The sequence below is a fragment of the Physeter macrocephalus genome, chromosome 7 (genome assembly GCF_002837175.3).
Source record: "Physeter macrocephalus isolate SW-GA chromosome 7, ASM283717v5, whole genome shotgun sequence".
Classification (NCBI taxonomy): Eukaryota; Metazoa; Chordata; class Mammalia; order Artiodactyla; family Physeteridae; genus Physeter; species Physeter macrocephalus.
The window spans coordinates 23,535,942-23,554,366 of NC_041220.1; the positions used below are offsets into that span (position 1 = coordinate 23,535,942).

The window sequence follows — 18,425 nt, forward strand, 5'->3', positions numbered from 1 at the left end:
TGCTCCGCGGCATGTGGGATCTTCCCGGACCGGGGCACGAACCCGTGTCCCCTGCATCGGCAGGCAGACTCTCAACCACTGAGCCACCGGGGAAGCCCCTTCTGAGTGATTTTTTTTTTTTTTTTTTTTTTTTAATCCAGTCTTATTCCTTTAGTTCTTTAAACTTTGTTAAACAACAAAAAAAGGTTGTTTTTTTTTCCCTAAGTTTTTGGTGATAGCTGATTTTCCAAACGCTCCATTTCCATCTCACAAACATGAATAGTGAATTTTTGAATGTGTCTGTCTGAAAAGCATGCTGTATTTTTTAAATGAAAATTTGATTTGGAGGATCCAATAACTTTGGCGCAGACATCTGTAAATCAGCTTCTTCTGCAATGTCAAATTAGTTTGAAACAACACGAAAGTAAGTATACTATTTTACTGAAAATGTCACAGGAAAGGGGAATAACTCAGCCTGAAACTGTTGAGAAGTCACTGGCATCAAGTCTAATGCTGATTAAAAAACAAACACCTGTTCTTCCCTTAAACCTAGCTTAAATAAGACTGAAAATCTAAAAAGAACATACTACGCTGTCAAAGTCCTGGATGCAAGAGTGTGATTTAGCTTTTTCACTTCCACGAAGCACTACGGACTATGTACCAGAATCATTGAATGAATGAATGACATTTAAAAATCCAGTCTATTCTCTATGATTTTCACTAATGAAGAGTAAATGGTATACTGAATCAAACCCATAATTATTCCAAAATAATTGGTATCTTATCCAATTGTTTCATTAGTTATAGAGGAGGAAGCACCAAAATTAAATTTCTCTTCTCATTGCTTCTTCCCACTCTTTGGTAAAAGTGCTAAAGATCAGTGAAAAGACCAAAAGGTTGGTGGCAGAAGGTGGAAAGAAAAACAAGGCAAACAGCTGGATCTGAAAACTCGATAATCAGCCTCTGAATAATAGAGTGAAAAATGCAAAGCTATTTTGGAGAATTAAAAGGCAGATACTATGAAAATCTTGGGACTGAGTTTCAAATATGTTCCTTTTTACGACACTCTGATGTCTGATTTATTTCACAGTTCTCTATGATGGGTAATGTGGAAAGAGGACAGAAGTTAGCCATCTTAAGCTCAAGAATGTAGTACAGAAGTGTTAATGAATACACATGGAGCACTGATTACAAGTAAAACTCTGTAAGCGACACTAAATAAACCCTAAGTACTTCAGACATATCCAAGAACCACTACGTAGTGTGCAGAATGGCTTATCATACTAGATTCCTCCTATAGTAGCAGCACAAATGAGAGAGAGGGAGAGATTCCCCCATTCTTATCTCAACCAAGTGGAAAAACCTTGTCAGGAAACCTTTTTAACAACAGTTGGCTATATTGGTCTCAGAGAGGTATTTAGAAAATAACTCTACGTAACTCCATTTTAAGGTTTAAAATCCTCATCCTTCTTACAGAAATGTCAGTACACCTTGTCCGGGGACTGCTCATTTTCCTCCTATCAAGTGGCAGAAAACCTCCAAAGATTCTAAAGCTTGCCCTTATGATTCTAATGCGACTGGATAGAAAGTATCAAACATGCCATCTGCCTGAAAACTCAGCTTTGCCTGGGAAAGGAACTCAGCCTGAAGAGCATTTTGTAGATTATGATGAATGATTAACTAACTATGCCTCTACTTTTCTGATCGTTGGCTACCCATTACTAAATAAAATGTACCACAACTAAAGTACATACATAACACAATTAAACACGTACTGCAGCTTTTCTTTTGTTCAATGCTTCTTGAGAATTAAAAGACAAACACTTGTGAAGCACAGGGAAATGAAATTTCAAAAAGTTTTTCACAAACTTAAGGCACACCCTGTGTGGACTACGGAAGGTTTTTCAAGGGACACTATCAATCCTATCACCCAGGAAAGCAGAGCAGGATAAGCCCAAGAAAAGGTTCATAGGAAAGATTTAGAAATGGTTTGACATTACAAGCTTGCCAAAAGACCTAGATACAAAGCCAGTAGTTTACCTTCAACAGGGTAAGAAATGGGAAACCGGATTCATTTATACGGAGTTTTAGCCCTGGACTAGTATGTTGACATTTCCTGGATCGAGTAGATGAGAACATTTTGGATAGGTTGCAGTTTTCTCTAATACTCAGCGTTTAATATGCTTATTATCAAATGAATTTTATGTGATAAACTCTTCAGAGCAGGAATCACATGGATTTATACAGTCTTTAAGCTGTGTATAAATTAAGCACACTCTGAAAGTTATGATGGCCCTATGAAGTAGAAAGCTTATGAAAACATGGAATTTATCCAGGTCAAGTAAGACTACCACCATTTTGAAATTCTGAAGACTGCATTGTCATGCTTTTTGGTATGCCTGAATGATTACACCTTTGTCAAGCCACTCTATCTTTGGCTTGAGAATGAACTTGTCAGTTGGAATTTATCTTAAAACTTTAACCAGGACTTCAGGTTTAAGTACAGAAAATGAACAATGTCTCATTCTGCTACCACAAATTAAAACTATTTTAGAAGACACCTTTTCAATGAAATTCTCTAACAGGTGAAATCAATAGTTCTCACCAACAACTCTTGTGGAGGGGGAGGAGGGGGAGACCCTTCTGAATAAAGAAAGTGTGTGCAGGGAGAGTCATTTGACTACATGTCCAGAAACTACCTTTCACCTGAAGTAATGTAGCTTCCAACCCAGGCCTGGGCTATCCACTCTCTAACAGGGCTATTATGGACCCACACAAAACCGAGGCCCCTCCCAGCAGCCTGGAGCCAAAGGAAGATTTCTATTTCACCTCACCCACCCGGCTTCTGGTTTGCTTGTTTGCTTTTCATGCCTATGCTTGTAAATGTATAAGAAAACAAATCAAAAGAGGTAAAGCCTTGATTAGACTGCCTTCTTAATCCAAGCCAAGCAGAAAGAGAACTAATCAATATTTAGTACTTTGGACATACTGGCCCTCAGAAGGTAAACAATAGCAATAAAACAGAAAAGAATCCTATTCATCTTTATTTTTATCATCACCATCATTATTATTTGCCTCTGGTTGATTATGGCTTTTCTTTAGGGGTTTCCAAATAGCTCAATCTGAGAACTAATTATAATTGCTCTGTGCCCCGCCCCCCTCCCAGAGCCCAACTAAAATCCAGCAGCTAATTCAAAAAAAGGAAGATTAACATGGTTTTTTGCAACCTGTTCTCAAGATTTTATCTCACACACAGGCTAAGTTAAAATACTCTTTCATTTCAGGGACGAATGTACAATTTTAAACTATTTTTAAAGGAAAAATAACTTGTAGAGGAGGATGTTAACTTTTTTCCTTTCTTTTTTGTGGTACTTAGAATTTACATGCAACTCTTTGCTTAAGGTTTAAGGCTGTTTATTTTCATTACACTCATCACACATACTTGGACCACTTACATCAACGGGTGATGCATATGTGAAATACAGTTAAAGTTAGAACATACTCCTGTACATCGGTCTAATCGATAGGCTAAATTACTGCCACAAAATTGATAGAAAAATGTTATTTTCAGGCAATCATTTTTCAAGTCTGTTAACTTGCTGAACTGGGATTCACCATGAAATTTACTGTTTCGGTCTCATCCACTTTAAAGTAAGCACTACCTTTTTTCATTTTCAAAAGTAAGCTCTGGCTTGGGCTTGCTACCTCCTTCCAGGTAACTTCAGGACCCTGGGTTTGCTCCCACCTGCGGGTGTATCATAACCTAGGCGCGCGCACCCGGAGTGCCCCCACTACCCCTCCCAGGGCAGATATGGCACCCTCGAGAGAACACAACCCAAACGCTAAAACTTTCCGGCCGCAAACTCTACTGCTCTCGCCCGCGATCAAAAGCGACCGGGCACCGGCTTTTTGTTCCAGCGCTGCTCAGTTGGCGAGGTAACGCCACAACAGTCCTCCATCCCCAAAGGTCGGGAGAGAGGCCGTGGGACTGAGATTTTTGGAGCCTCCCGAAAAGAAGCCCATTCCTACGCAATCCGAGCGTGTGGGGCGTACAAACACAGGAAAAGAGGGCGTGGAGCAGGCAACGACGATATTCTCAGCGCCTTTCAAATACTACTTGAGTCTTAGGTTCACGAAGTGAGTCTCCCCCATCGGTGGCAGAGCGCGAACGGGGGGGGGGGGGGCGGGGAATAGGAGACTGCGCGGACCCGGAGAGAAACAGGTACCAGCAAGGCATGCGAGATACACTCAAGATGCAGGTCCGACCCCGCCTCCGGGTACAATCAGAAAAGCTACAGTGTGTCTGGTTTTCGGCTTCCTGTTTGTAAAGCGAGAACCTCCCTCTCTGACTCTGTGACCGTCGTTCTTCCTCCCCACCGAGTACGCCTCTTCTTCGCGCTCCGGGCTAGCTCGGCGGCTGGGGGTGGTGGGGGGGAGCGCGGGCCAGCGGGGCGGGGGCGGCCGCGGGGGAGGGGCAGGGCCTCGGGGCGCAGCGCCCCTCCCAGCCGGGCGGCCTCCGGGGCTAGCCGGGCCGCGAGGCGGACAAAGCGCCTCCCGCTCCCTCCCCCAGGCCGCGTTCCACAAGGGAGGGGGAAGGCGGGCTCGAGGAAGGTGGGAGGAGGAAAAGGAGTACGGTTGTGGGGGGGGCGAGGAAGAGGAGGAGGAGGGAAGGTGCTGCCGGCGGGACTGGGCAGGATCGCGCCGAGGAGGGAGGGGGGGAGGGAGGGGAGGGAGGAGGGGCTGGGCGGCCTCGGAGAGCAAGGAGGAGGGAAGGATTTTTGAAGCCCAAGATAAACAAATTGTTCCTCTTCACGTGCGGGGTGGGGGGAGGTGGGGTGGGGGGAGGTGGGGAGGGTGGGGAGTGAGCGCGGCGGCCTCTCCTCTTCCCCTCCCCCAAGCCGGCTCTTTGTCACGGAACGCCCAGCGAAAGCCCGCGCCCGCACCACGTCCGACGCCGACGACCCCCAGACCGGGGACGTGCGCGATTTATAAGCCGCACAACGAGAGGGCCTCCCGCGCCGCCGATCGAGGTGCGGTCTGCAGGGAAACGCGAGAAGGCGCGCGGCCCCGCTACGCTCCCGGATTCCCACCGCCCGCCCCACTGCGCACACGCGCGCAGCCCAAATCCGGGCCGTGCGGCGGCGGAGGGGGCTGCAGACACCTTTCTCAAGCTTCCGGCTCCCCCCCGCCCCGCCACACGAAAGGAAAGCAAAAGAACCGGAGAGTGGAGATAGGAGAAAGGATTCTACCCTCAGGGTTAGGTGGTGGGAACTGCCCCTTCCTCCTGGAGAAGTTAAGCCATTGGCTGCTCCTCCTACCTCCAACCCACCCACCCAGCCATTTAAGCCTCTTTCACCTCCCCGCTACCTTCCACTCCTCCGGGCTTATCAGACTGGCTCGGAAAGTTGGCGGGGAGCGGGGCGGGAGAGCAGCGGAGAAAGCTGTGTGCAAGCAAGTTTAAGAGGAGGAGGGGAGAGAATCCCCGGCGAAGTTGCGTGGCGGGGACTCTCCGCGCAAGCCCAGGGCGTCGCTCTCCCCTCCCGCCCCGGCGAGTGCCGTGACCCTCAGAGCCGCTCCACCTGCCGGGCCGGCCCGAGGTCTCGAGCTGCGAGGGAGCGCATCCGCGCCCCGCATCCGCGCGCGCTCTCGTGCGCGCGCGCGCGCAGCCACCTTCGCTTGCTTCTCACCCACCTCAAAGTTCATTCACAAAACTCTCAGACTTTCTCAGCCCAAAGAGGGTGAGCTGGGGAGAGGAGGCGAGAGCATCTCCCTTCCTCCTCCTCCTCCTCCTCCCCCCAGGTTCGAGGGCCGCCTGGTGCCCGCCCAGGATCTGCGACAGCATCAATTTCTCCCTGCACTCGGCGGACGTGCTGAGAGGGGTGGGCGAAGGGGGACCGGTCTGGGGAGCCCAGGCGGCCAGGCGAGGGGTGGGCTGGGGAGCGGTGAAGAGGAGGAGCGAGGTTTCAACTCTGGGTTCACTCTTTCAAATCGGTATCGAGGAAAGGGAGAGGGAGGAAAACTTTTCCAGTGCCTCTCACTCCGACGCTCCTCCAGGCTCCCTCCGTCCCTCGCAGTCGTGCCTGGCTTCTCCCCCTCTCGCCCCCTCTTCCCCAAATCTGACAACCCTGACAGATTAACAGGTAGCGGCGACGGCAGCTTTCGCCTCACGAAAGTTGACGTTAACCCTTCGGCTTCAGCCCACTTCGCCCGCCGTGCAAGTCAGATACCTGTGCCCCCGTGTAACAAGCTCCACGCCCCCCCTCCACGCGCGCGCCCTCACCATGATCAGCGTGTGGCTCCTCTGCTCCGCCGAGGCAGCCTCCGCATCTTGCTGGGCTTTGCTCTGGTGCTGTTGCTTGCCCGTGCCGGCGCCCGATTTCTTGGCCCTCTGCTCCAGGGTCCGCTGGTAGAGGCTCACGGTGTCCCGGCGCTCCAGCTCCAGCTGCTCCACCTGAGCCTGCTGGTACCTGTTCTCGCAGTTGACGTGGTGCCGCCGGCAGCCCTCGATGCGCTGGCGGAGCCGCTCCACCACCGTGCTGTGCTTGGGGACGGCCGCCGAGCCGCCGCCGGGGCCGCCGGAGCCGCCGCCGCCGCCGCCGCCGCCAGCGGGGTGATTGCTAGTCGGAGCAGCGGGAGTACTATTGGGAGTGTTATTCACAGCGATCCCGGCCCCGCCGAGGCTGCTGCTCAGGCTACTGCTGATGCAAATACTACTGCCATTCGCGGCAGCAGCGGGGGCTGCGAAATCCCCCATCCTGCTCCCCGGGCACACTATTTTGGAAGAACTTTTTTTATCCACCCCCTATCAGCCTCCTCCTTGGGTCCAAGGATTAAAATAGTTTAAGTGGAACGCGGGGGAGACGCAAGCACATGGATGGAAGCAGCGATCCCGACCGGGCGAAAAAAAGGGGGAGAGATTTTGGGGTGGTTTTTTGTTGTTTCCTTTTTTTAAACTGTAAAGCTCGAGGGGAAAAAAGGGGGGTGTTATCAGAATACCATCAGACACCTATCAACAAAAAGAATCACAACAAACTGAGCCAGCAGCAAATCGGGTTGCAACTCAAGGGAAGATCCGTTCTTCGCCTGCCTTCTTTTTATAATCCATTATTTTCTAATAAATTCCAGGAGATTTCCGGTGGTTGGCAAGCGTTTTCTCCCTACGTACCGAAAAACACACCCCATGTACACACACAAGCATATGCCTCCAGTGCGGACACGCGCGACACACACTCACTCCACACCGCATCGGAAAACGGCAAGCTTGCTTATTGCATTTTCCTTCCACAAAAAAAGTTTTGGTGTTTATGCCGCCCCGTGTTCTCAAAGTACTTTGGCTGCTCAGTTGCATTTCACAGGAACCTAGATATCGAATCCTCGGGCTGGGGGAAGTAAACACATGGACAGTCCGAGGCGACTGCAAAAGTAGATCGGTGAAGTCCTTTGCAAAACGCCGCGCGGAGAGCAGCCCCTAACGCTCGGCTGGGCTGCCGCTGCCGCCGCTGCTCCTGCCACCATCACAATGATCAACTGCTCGCCGCCGCCGCCGCCTCCTCCTCCTCCTCTCGCTCCTCCACCTCCTCCTCCTCCTCCATGCCAGCGGAGTGATATCAGGACGCGCGAGCTCAGTAAACACGGCAGCGGCGGCGGCTGGAGGCCGTGAGACAAGCCCGGGGACACGGCGCAAAACCCGGCGCGGACTCTCCGCCGGCAGGAGCGGGCGCGGCGCGCACCGGCACCCGGCTCCCGCCTCCCTCCGCTCGTCCTCCCCGCCCCTCCCACACCCCCAACCTCACTGCCACCGGGACTGGGAAGCCGGCGCTGCCAGAAAAGAGAAAAAGAAAGATTCTGGGGGATCTCGGGAATGAATCAACTTTTGACGCGCGCGCGCGCGCGCGTGCGTGTGTGTGTGTGTGTGTGTGTCCGCGCGCGCGCCTGTGTGTATGTGTGTGCGCGCGGGCGACCGTGGGGACGCGCCTGGCTGGATTTAATTTCCTTATTCCAAACGAGGTATCAAGTGATCCCAAGTTGTTGTTATACATTTATACATTATATTGCAGAACTGTGCATGACCAGGCAGAAACATTGAAGCTTCGCAGCAGTTGTCTGTTATCCCTCTCCATGTGGAAAGAAAAAGACAAATGAGTGGCTTGTTTTTAAAACCCAGGTAATAAGTCCTCGCTAGTAGTAACCCTGCTTGTGGACACTTGTTCAAACTCTAGGCCAGTCTTAACACACAAATGCCAAATTATGAACAAAAAGAAATAGGCAACAAAAAACTTGGAATATTATTTAATTCCCTGTACACAATGATTGTTGCTATTAGGGCAATTATTGTTTTACTTACCCTTAAATTAAAATAAAGCAAGCAGGGACTTGGAGGTGAGACCGACAGTACATTTTAACAGACTGTTTTGAACACTAGGTGCTAATGACAGCAGTAATTAAGGGTCCTTCGTAAATCAAGTGGAAAGATTGCAGATTTCATGGATTAGAACTATCGGGAAAACACAGTATTTCAGTTTGTCATAACCAAAAAACAAGCAAATATGACAGGCATACTTTATTGCTAGATATATTTCCTTCTGTTTAAATGAATTCACAATAAGTCCAATTAAAATGGAAGAACAACCACAGAAAGTAATCTAAACTTTCTGTCATCTCCCCAGATAGTATCAAAAAAAAAAAAAAAAACCCACTAACAACAACTAAGGATCAAATATAATATCCTTGAATCTGGACTTAACCCACTGCAAATACATAATTTTGAAAAAATTAAAATGGAGAAACTGTTTCTGTGATCATTAGGACACAAATCTTGATTGTGAGCTGTTAATAATAAGGCATTTTGTATTATCTCAATATATCTTATAGAATTAGTTTTTTGGGTAAAAATACACCTCAGTTTTCTAAAATAGCCAGGAATAAAAGAACTTCGGATCTCATGCATTAGTCATGAGATCTGATTTAAACCATCTTCATTTCTTGGCATTGCAGATTAGCATAGGATGCTATTTCTAACCTCATAGTGTCAGCAATAAGAAGCTATATTTTTCTTCAATTAATCAGGTCTATATGGTGAACTATATCTTTAACATCCATTGAATTATCTGGTAAAATGGGCAGCAAAATCTTGATTGGCATGGTGTGAGGTTACCTCTAAGCAGTGAAACCAATGTGAAAGAGTATCTTTCACTGAAGTTGCCATACTTTTTCAGAGGGCTAGTTAGTTACCATACAACTTTGTGTATCATAACTAACTGCCCCTCCTTCAAGTCTGTTAGGAAATTAAACTGAGTTCTATAGCAAAAAGTCAGTTCTGATTCTAAAAACATAGAGAAAATTATAAGAAAAAGACATCACGGGGCTTCCCTGGTGGCGCAGTGGTTGAGAATCTGCCTGCTAATGCAGGGGACACGTGTTCTGGGAGCCTGGTCTGCGAGGATCCCACATGCCGCGGAGCGGCTGGGCCCGTGAGCCACAATTATTGAGCCTGCGCGTCTGGAGCCTCCTCTCCGCAACGAGAGGCCGCGATAGTGAAGAGGCCCGCGCACCGCGATGAAGAGTGGCCCCCGCTTGCCGCAACTGGAGAAGGCCCTCGCACAGAAACGAAGACCCAACACAGCCAAAAATAAAATATATAAAAAAATAAGTAAATAAAAAGATTAAAAAAAGAAAAAAAGGCATCACGAAGTGGCCTTTGTCTATTGCACATGTTCACTAAATAATATCTCTGTTAATTCCGGAAACATATGGCTTCACTGCAAGAGGAAGCTATGACTCTGCATTCACTCTCCTCTCTCTGCACTGGAGTCTAATTCTTACCCCTCCTTCTACCCCGTGGCACCTATATCACCCATACAAGATTGCAATTTGATTTACAGAGGCAGCAAGTTTGAGGGTCTTGAGCATTGAGTCTTTAGTCTGGAGACCTGGGTTCTAATTCTAGCTTTCTTCCTATGCCTCAGAATTTAACTTTTCACTGAGAGTTTGTCATTCTGAAAAACAAAATTCCAACGATAGCAGCAACATGCATTCCCATTGAGCTGTTTACCTCTCCTATGATGAAGGGAAGCCAAAACTACACAAGACTTTGCATCCTTCCCTTTGGGGGATGAGCAGGTAGAGGAGCACATTTTGTGGCTTTACCCCAGAGCTCCCCAAAGACAAGTGGAGCTACTCTTGCACAACCACAGTATAGTCTGCTGCCCGAGTTTAGTGCATGAGAGGACTACAACACACACACAAAGGCTGGCTGACTGTTCATGGGTATATGTACGTACACACACACACACACACACACACACACACAAGGCACCAATCTTGTATCTCATCAAGATAGTGGGAGCGGCAGCCATGAGCTCCAAGACCGAAATGTGGGGAAAAGAAGGACTGTGAAGCTGTGTGATGGCGAATGGGGGCGCGGGGGGCGTGTGCGAGTCTTTGAGGAAATTGACCTGTGCAGTAAGTCTTCCACTGTGACACACTTGAGGTCGGAAACCCCATCCTAACTGTGCAGGACGATTAGAAGAGAAAAGCAGGAAGTGAACAAGACTTAAGTCTTGAGCAACATAGGCAAGTTACCCTGAATTAGAGATGTTCCTCTACTCCAGTGACTTTAGAAGAAGCAAAGGCTTTTATACTGGCTACTTCTGGATTCTCATGATATCTTCTTATAAGGTTGCCAGCTTTGCTGGTCACCATCGTAAAGTGCTCCTTGAAAGTCATAGAGAAGTCCATGTTCTGGGGAAGCGATTTTAGTCCCTTCTCCCTACCAAGCACTCTGGTATCACGACCATCTTTATCTTTTATGTGAGCCTGCTACAAAGCCAAACTTCAAGATGGGAGCTATGGACACATCATGAGTGCTATTGCTCTAGAATGGCAAAGAAATCTGAGATGCCATAGCAGTGACGAGAAAGAAATTACATGGTTGTATCCCGAGACTTTGATGATATCTCCCTGGATGCCAAAGAGAAGAAGGGCTGGATGAAGAAGTACCTGTGCCAGGTTGTCCTGAGGCTCTGTCTCTAAGCCAAAGCTGGCAGTTCTAAGAAGTTGAACCAGATTCCCTGTTCTTTAGGTCAACTCTGCGTCATCCTCCCATGTCCATCTGATAGGGCTCAGTGTCTCAGAGTCAAGAAAGAGGTCTCTGTGTAGAAACTCCAGTGTATGTGCCACTTCTGCAGCCCTATTAATATGGATCAATAGCACTGGCTTCCTAATTGTCCCCTAAAGAATATTTGGTGACCAAGGGAGAATAGGAACCCCCTGCTGCCCACCTACGGGTAAGCAAACCTTTATATGTGCCCACAGAGTGGGCCCAGGCAGTCCTGAATTACTAGCAGCAGTGGGGTGTGCCCTCAACCATCTAACGAGAGCTATCACGTCAGTAATTCCACAAATATAGTTACGGCCTGCTGTGTGCCAGGCACTGTAGTAGGCGCTGGGATTACAGCATGACATTGTATAGAACACAGTCCCTATGGACCTGGAGATGATCATGCTAAGTGAAGTAAGTCAGACAGAGAGAGACAAATATCATAATATATCACTTTTATGTGGAATCTAAAAAACAGTACAAATGAACTTATTTACAATACAAAGACTCACAGAGAGAAAACAAACTTATTGTAGAAAGCAAACTTATGGTTACCAAAGGGGCAGGAGAGGGGAAGGATAAATTGGGAGTATGAGATTAACAGATGCACAGTAACCACATATAAAATAGGCAAACACAAGGACCTATTGTATATAGCACAGGGACTACATTCAATATCTTGTAATAAACTATAATGAAAAGAACTGAAAAAAAGAATATAGATATATACATATATATGTATAACTGAATCACTTTGCTGTACAAATGAAACTAACACAATATTGTAAATCAACTATACTTCAATAAAGAGAAAAAAAGGAAGAACACAGTCCCAACCTCAATGATGGCCAACTAGACTCAGGGCGGTAGGTGCAGGGACGAATATGGGACCAATATGAAGTGGGTATGGGAACACGTAAAAGAGGCCTCAAGTGCATGTTTGGAGGTCTAAGCAGGCTTCTCCAGAACCCATGCTCAAAACTGGGTAGACATGAGCCAAGCTAAGGCTGGTCGGGGGTACGAAGTGGGGAGCTAGGAAAGAGTGAAGCAAGGCTCTGAGACCTGTTGTTTCAGCAAATCCACACTCGTTTCCTCTCACAGGAGCATGAGTGTGAGAGGGTGTGATGAGAAATGAGTCCGAGGCTGGGAGAAAAGCGAGAGCCAGACCGTGCCAGGCCATCCAGAAGTCTAGACTATATCCTTGGGACCAGGCTACCATTGAAAGGATTCAAGCTGATTACACTTTGTACTTTGGCAATGCAGCAGATGTATTAGTACACTGTCTTCTAGAGCGTGTTCTGAAGAACCTGGTCCTATAAGATGTTTCACCAGAAAGGTTTCTGAGTCAAGTAAGTTTAGGAGATGATCTGTACTGCATCTCTCTCTCCAAGATTCATTACCACAGTGAAGGCCGCAAGAAATCTTTCAACAAAGCATGTTTAACTTTGTTTAGCCTAGCGGTGCCAAAGTCCTGTTATCTCCCACAGAATGAAACACACTCTAGAAAGCTCTGTGTAGGAGAGTAAATATCGAAGGCAGTTGTAAATCTACTTAAGTTCACAGTTGCCTGGGCAGGTAGTCCGTGACAAAGACCACACTCCCCTTACCATCTGCTTTGCCAGAATCACTAGCACCCAGGGTTCAAGACCCTTCCCTAACCTTAGGATGTGTTGAATTCTGACCTTTAAGCAGTAGGGAAGCAGCAACACAGAGTCAAAAATCCCAGAAGGGGGAATTTGACTAGACATTTTCAGCATTAGTACCTTGAGTGTCATGTTAATGTCTATCTCTGTATAATAAAACCTCCTTATTAGGGGAAAAGGTCAGTAGTTATTTAACTGAAAATCTTAACTATGTAATATCTTTAAAGATTTAGAGTTTTATAACTTTTGAGGCATGCACTCTGTCTAGTCTAACAATTACTGGCCTCTTAGAGCTACTTTAATGAGCTCCTTCTACTTAGTAAACCAATTGTATGTAGGTGACATCCCCATGGACAAGGGGTGTTTCAAAAGTTTGTTTCCGGGCTTCCCCTGTGGCACAGTGGTTGAGAGCCCGCCTGCCGATGCAGGGGACACAGGTTCGTGCCCCGGTCCGGGAAGATCCCACATGCCGTGGAGCGGCTGGGCCCGTGAGCCATGGCCGCTGAGCCTGCGCGTCCGGAGCCTGTGCTCCGCGACGGGAGAGGCCACAGCAGTGAGAGGCCCGCGTACCGCAAAAAAAAAAAAAAAAAAGTTTGTTTCCTTAAGTATTTAAATATTCCTAACAAGACCCTGTTTACACGGACTTCCCTGGTGGCGCAGTGGTTAAGAATTCACCTGCCAATGCAAGGGACACGCGTTCAATCCCTGGTCCGGGAAGATCCCACGTGCCGCAGAGCAACTAAACCCATTCGCCACAACTACTGAGCCTGCGTGCTGCAACTACTGAAGCCTGTGCGCCTAGAGCCCGTGCTCTGCAACAAGTGAAGCCACCGCAAGGAGAAGCCTGCACACCACAACGAAGAGTAGCCCCTGCTCGCCACAACTAGAGAAAGCCCACCCGCGCCCAGCAACAGACCCAACTCAGCCAAAAAAACAAAAAAGACCCTGCTTATGTGATTAATTTTCACTTTTTAATTACAAAAGGGTTTACTTAGCTCTAGACCAGGTCATAAATTTGAGAGGAATGTGAATTAATGGGGTTTATTTTCTTGTTCATGTATTTTAATATGTATATGATAGTTTTATGGTTATTAGGAGAAAGTTATCTAAAGTCCATGGCAGACAAATTTTTTAAAAGCCTTTCGTTCTATTTCACATGTACCTCTATTCCCAGTGCTAAGTAGTTTGAGATAACAAGGCATCTGCCTTGAACAAGGTCTGGCTTCCATGTAAGACGTGGAAGACCTCTGAAATTTGGGGAAAATATTTATAAAATCTCTTATTTATTGAGACCTATCAGCAGCCAAATTGTTAACTTCAACAACAATTATTTAACAAATAATCAAAGAACTGAAAAATTGTACGTTTTTGTAGTAGACATTTACTGGTGATCATCAATAGCCTAGGATATAATTTTAATGGTCAACAGTCACTGAAAACTTGCTCTATTGCAGGTTCTGTTATTAGGCCCCCACTTCACTGGTGAAGAAACTGAGGCACAGAAAGCTTAAGGAACTTTCCCCAAACCAGAGATAAACAGTGGCAGAGTCTGAACTTGAACCCAGGCTGTCTGACCCCCAGAGCACACACACTATTGAAGAAACATGCCATCAGAAGAAGGTCCCTAAGGTTCCTTCTAATTTTAAGGGTCTACATTTCTATGAAATTAAGATCACTGACGTTTACCCAGGTCTCATTTTAACAGAAGGCTCTTGCTGCAATGCTTAGGAGGGTTTCAGCTAAGGAGAAGTTCTTCCAGAAGGCTGTCTTTGGCCAGGCTTTCCTCAGCCCCAACTCTGGGTTAGTCACCTTCTTGGTGCTCTGAAAATGATGTGCAGTTCTCTGTCTTGGCACTTATACTATCGCATTATATTATAATTGTCTGTCTACTTGTCTATCTCTCGCTTGTGTTCTGCTGGCCTTTGGACCTAACACAGGGCCTGGCCATGACAGAGCTCCGAAACTGTGTTAGGGAGCGTGAGTGAATGAGAGAGTGAACGGTTCACTTTAGCAAAATTACAGAATGGGAAAGGGAGTTGTGACCAGTCCTGCACAGTAGTCCCGAGGAGAGGAAGACTGCACTACCATTCTGTAGAAACTATTTGAATGCAGTATAAGAAAATCACAGTCAGGTGTGGCTTATTTTTTCACAATGCTGTTTCTCAGGGGTTTGAGGTAGTCTATAAATTGGCTTAGAGAGGTGCAGGTGTGCAAGAAAGGCAAATGGAGTGGAGCCAGCCTCTTACAGATTCTCTCAGAGCATCAGCTGTCTGTCAGCAAGGGGAATGGCTCATGTTTATTGTACACCCATGGCCATGGTCAGATATTAGGCAAGGCTTTTCCTGTGTTAACCAACTTAATAATCCCAACAACCCTAGGAGGTATGTAAACTAGAATTGGCTCAAATGTGCTCTAACATGAATTCAACTACATGCTCTCAGTTTTGTGTGTATATGTATATTCCATCTCTTTCTTCTGTGCTCAGAAATGAAAAAGGGAGGGAGGGAAGCTGCTCAGAATCAGTAGAGGAATGTAATACACCATGTATATTTATTTCACTTCATGGATGGTGTAAGGGTTTTAAGGTGATTACAACTACACGCCTGAGAAAGATGTAACTCCACCATCTTATTATCCCCATTTTACAGATGAGAAAATGAAGGCTTAAAGAGTTTACATAACTTGTATCCAAATCAACTCCAAAGCCTCTGTCTTATGCACCTGTCTGAATTCAGCTTTGTGTTTTGTTGGTGGTGGTGGTGGTGTCTTGGAGCCCTTCTGTTGCTGCTGTTGTCACCCATCCAGCAAATATTTATTGACTATTGACAAGTCCTATGTTAGGTGCAAGGGATGCATACTTGAACAGAAACATTTTCCTCCCCAGGGGAGCTTAATAATCTCGTGGAGAGAAGGAAAGACAAATCATACAACAGGCTAACATAACTGTAGTTAGCTCTTGATTGACCAGAGTTTGAGGGAGTCATAGGAATGGGTTTGTCACAGTTAAGGCAAAACCTGTGAGAAGGGGATTGGAAAAAAAAATTAACCTAAGCTTAGTTAGAATGACAGTCAATATTAAGGGAAGGTTTACCGTTCTACACATGCCATTCAAAAGGTAAAAAATAATAAGATACAACTGTTTAAGTATACAAAGCATCACTTTCATTGTCTGATGAAAAATCGCCCAAAGCTATCTGCTTAATGGTTTAATCTTGCCTGTTCCTCAGCTGAACGCTCCCTTTTTAACACTGGAACAAAGCCTAAGCAACATCAGTTTGTCTTTGAGCAAAGTGCATTCTTCACTGTCACTCTAGTAGACAGTCTAGGTCAGCAGTTTTTAAGCCACGCTGAGCCCTAAGAATTCCCTGGGAGGGGCCTCAGGGGCTGGGCATGGCCCGTAGAGGAGTTGGTTGGTTCTTGGCTGTTCTTCAACTCAACTCAAATTGGAGTAAGATTGCCTTTGAAGAAAGGGTTCCACAGCTAAAAAAGTGTTTGAAAAATTTTTATGTTTCATCTAGTTTTGCTGGCAAACTCTCCTTCTCTCCCCAACCCAGTCTTCGTCCTCCATCACACACATATTATCATCTCACTGTTCTTGATGTCACCAAATTCTGGTTCACATTGGCTTGGAATTGGTTAACTTTGGCTCCAAAATTTAGTGATCCACTTGTTAATGTCAGCTTCCTCAAATTTCTCTTCTTTTCTCTGAGCTGGGCAGGTATAAGGACGACCCAACTAAGTGTGCGCTGAAGTGGAGAAAACCATATTGTCTAGAAATACATTGGGGGAGCACTGTGCATGTTTAGAAGGCATGCTAGCCTCATCTGCCTGGTGTAGTGGTGGGGTGGGGTTTGCGAGACCCTAGAGTCACGCAAAGGTAGACAGTGGATAATCTGCCTGCTAAGAAGGGTATGTCCTGGTACCACAAGGGTTTTGTCTTACTGAGTGGGGTATACAAGTTTGGGACTACAGAGGGGGAACAGCTACTAAGGATGGAACCTCTTCTGCTACCCCCAGTTTCTTCTTTGAGTAAATGCCAAACAAAGTGATTTCAAGGTCCACCAAATGATTAACCTATCCAGGCATCCACATACCTTGGTCCAGTCATGCCTCTGGTTATACGTTGGCTTTTGGGGGAGGCCAGAAAATCACTGAATGTGAAATGTGACCATTTTAGGATCAGGGTATTAGTTAGCGCCTGTGAGATTTAAAACAAAGGTCTCAGCTTTGGCTGCCACGCTTTTCATTTCTCCTGCATCCCCTCCTGCCAATTCTCTGTTAAAGAAAATCTTCAGCTTGGGAGAAGGAAAAAGCCTGTAATACCTCAGGTGCCATAAGGAACAGACGAGGAAGTGATAGCTGCTCAGACAGGGGAAGTTTATTGATCCAGTTCTGCTCACCATCCGTGGATTAGTAACTGACAGATGTTGCAAAAAGACAAGAAGAAAAGGCTGATTGGCAAGGGTCAGGGTCACCCAACCCTAAAGTAGAAGCAATATGGCATCTGTTGGTTAAAATGAAGTTCCAGCCATGGACATTATACAGATCTGTAGTCATTAAAAACTTTGGGGTTTTTTTGACACAAGCACTGGTGTTTTTTTTAAACTATGTTAATCTCCTTAAGTATTGTTGCTTTTGGCTTCTCAATTACCATGCATATGTCATCTGGTAACAGAACACCTTTATAGCTTTTCAAACCCTCCTACCTACATCCTCAGCCCATGAACTTAGCAGTGGGGCGGGGAGACTGAACGTTCCCTGGTTGCAGGGGCATGTTGGTCATCGAGATCACCTTCCTCTTGACCAAAGTGATTGATGCAAAGATGGATGTGTGACTCGGACTGGTCCAATTAAAGCTCTCTCTGGGAATTTTGCTGGAATTGCCAGAAAAGGAACATTTTTCTCCTCCAGGAATCATGGAAGTTAAGGACTGTAAATGACTGGAGCTGTCTGGGGCCAGCTTTGATATAGCAAAGACAAAGCCTATTTGAAAATAAAGCCAACTCAGAGGAAAAACAGAGCCAAGAAATGGAGAGTCCTCGTGACACCATTTCTGTCCTGAATCCAGGTGGGCCTACGGCCAAGATGCCCTAGAAGTTTCAATTATGTAAGCCAATAATTCTCCCTTTTCTTACATTTTCCTCCCTCCCTCCCTTCCTTCCTTCCTTCCATTCTTTCAACTGTGTGTGTGTGTGTGTGTGTGTGTGTGTGTGTGTGTGTGTGTTATAATTGAAATATCCATCAATTAGGGACTGGCTAAATAAATTATATAATATCCATACAATGAATTATATGCAATAATTTAAAGGATTCATATATTATTGCACACATGAATTATCACATTACTTATCAAAGCAAAAAAAAGTGAAAACCACTATTGGGGGATGGGAAAACTGTATTATATCCATACACTCAAATAAGCAACTGTTAAAAATGAGTCATATTCAGCTATATTGATTGACATTTAAAAATCTTTATGACATACAATTGATTTTCAAAAGCAGTTTATAAAAATGCTCTTATTTTATAAAATTATGTAATTTTGTGTATATAAATCTAGCAAACTCTAGAAAGCTAGTTATTCATCATTATTTTGGGATTTTAGGTGCTTTCTACTCTCATTTATTCTTTTCTTTATTGCTTATATAATAGAGAAAATGAAAACTTTCTATTTTCTAGAAAGAAAGAATAATAGAGAAAGGAAA

At 46.0% G+C, this 18,425-nt stretch overlaps 1 protein-coding gene across 3 annotated transcripts in view; it reads right to left on the minus strand.

The window, feature by feature from the left end:
• Positions 1–18,425, minus strand: part of MAML3 (mastermind like transcriptional coactivator 3) — a 620,107-nt gene that overhangs the window by 416,411 nt on the left and 185,271 nt on the right. For 2 of the 3 annotated variants that reach the window (XM_028491705.2, XM_024126645.3), the window contains exon 1: positions 6,260–7,517. The exons of the other annotated variant lie outside the window; for it this stretch is intronic. In XM_028491705.2, the coding sequence (XP_028347506.1) occupies positions 6,260–6,733 (474 nt within the window). In that variant the 5' untranslated portion in view covers positions 6,734–7,517. Of the gene's footprint in view, positions 1–6,259; positions 7,518–18,425 lie in introns of those variants that run through there. 3 annotated transcript variants of the gene reach the window in all.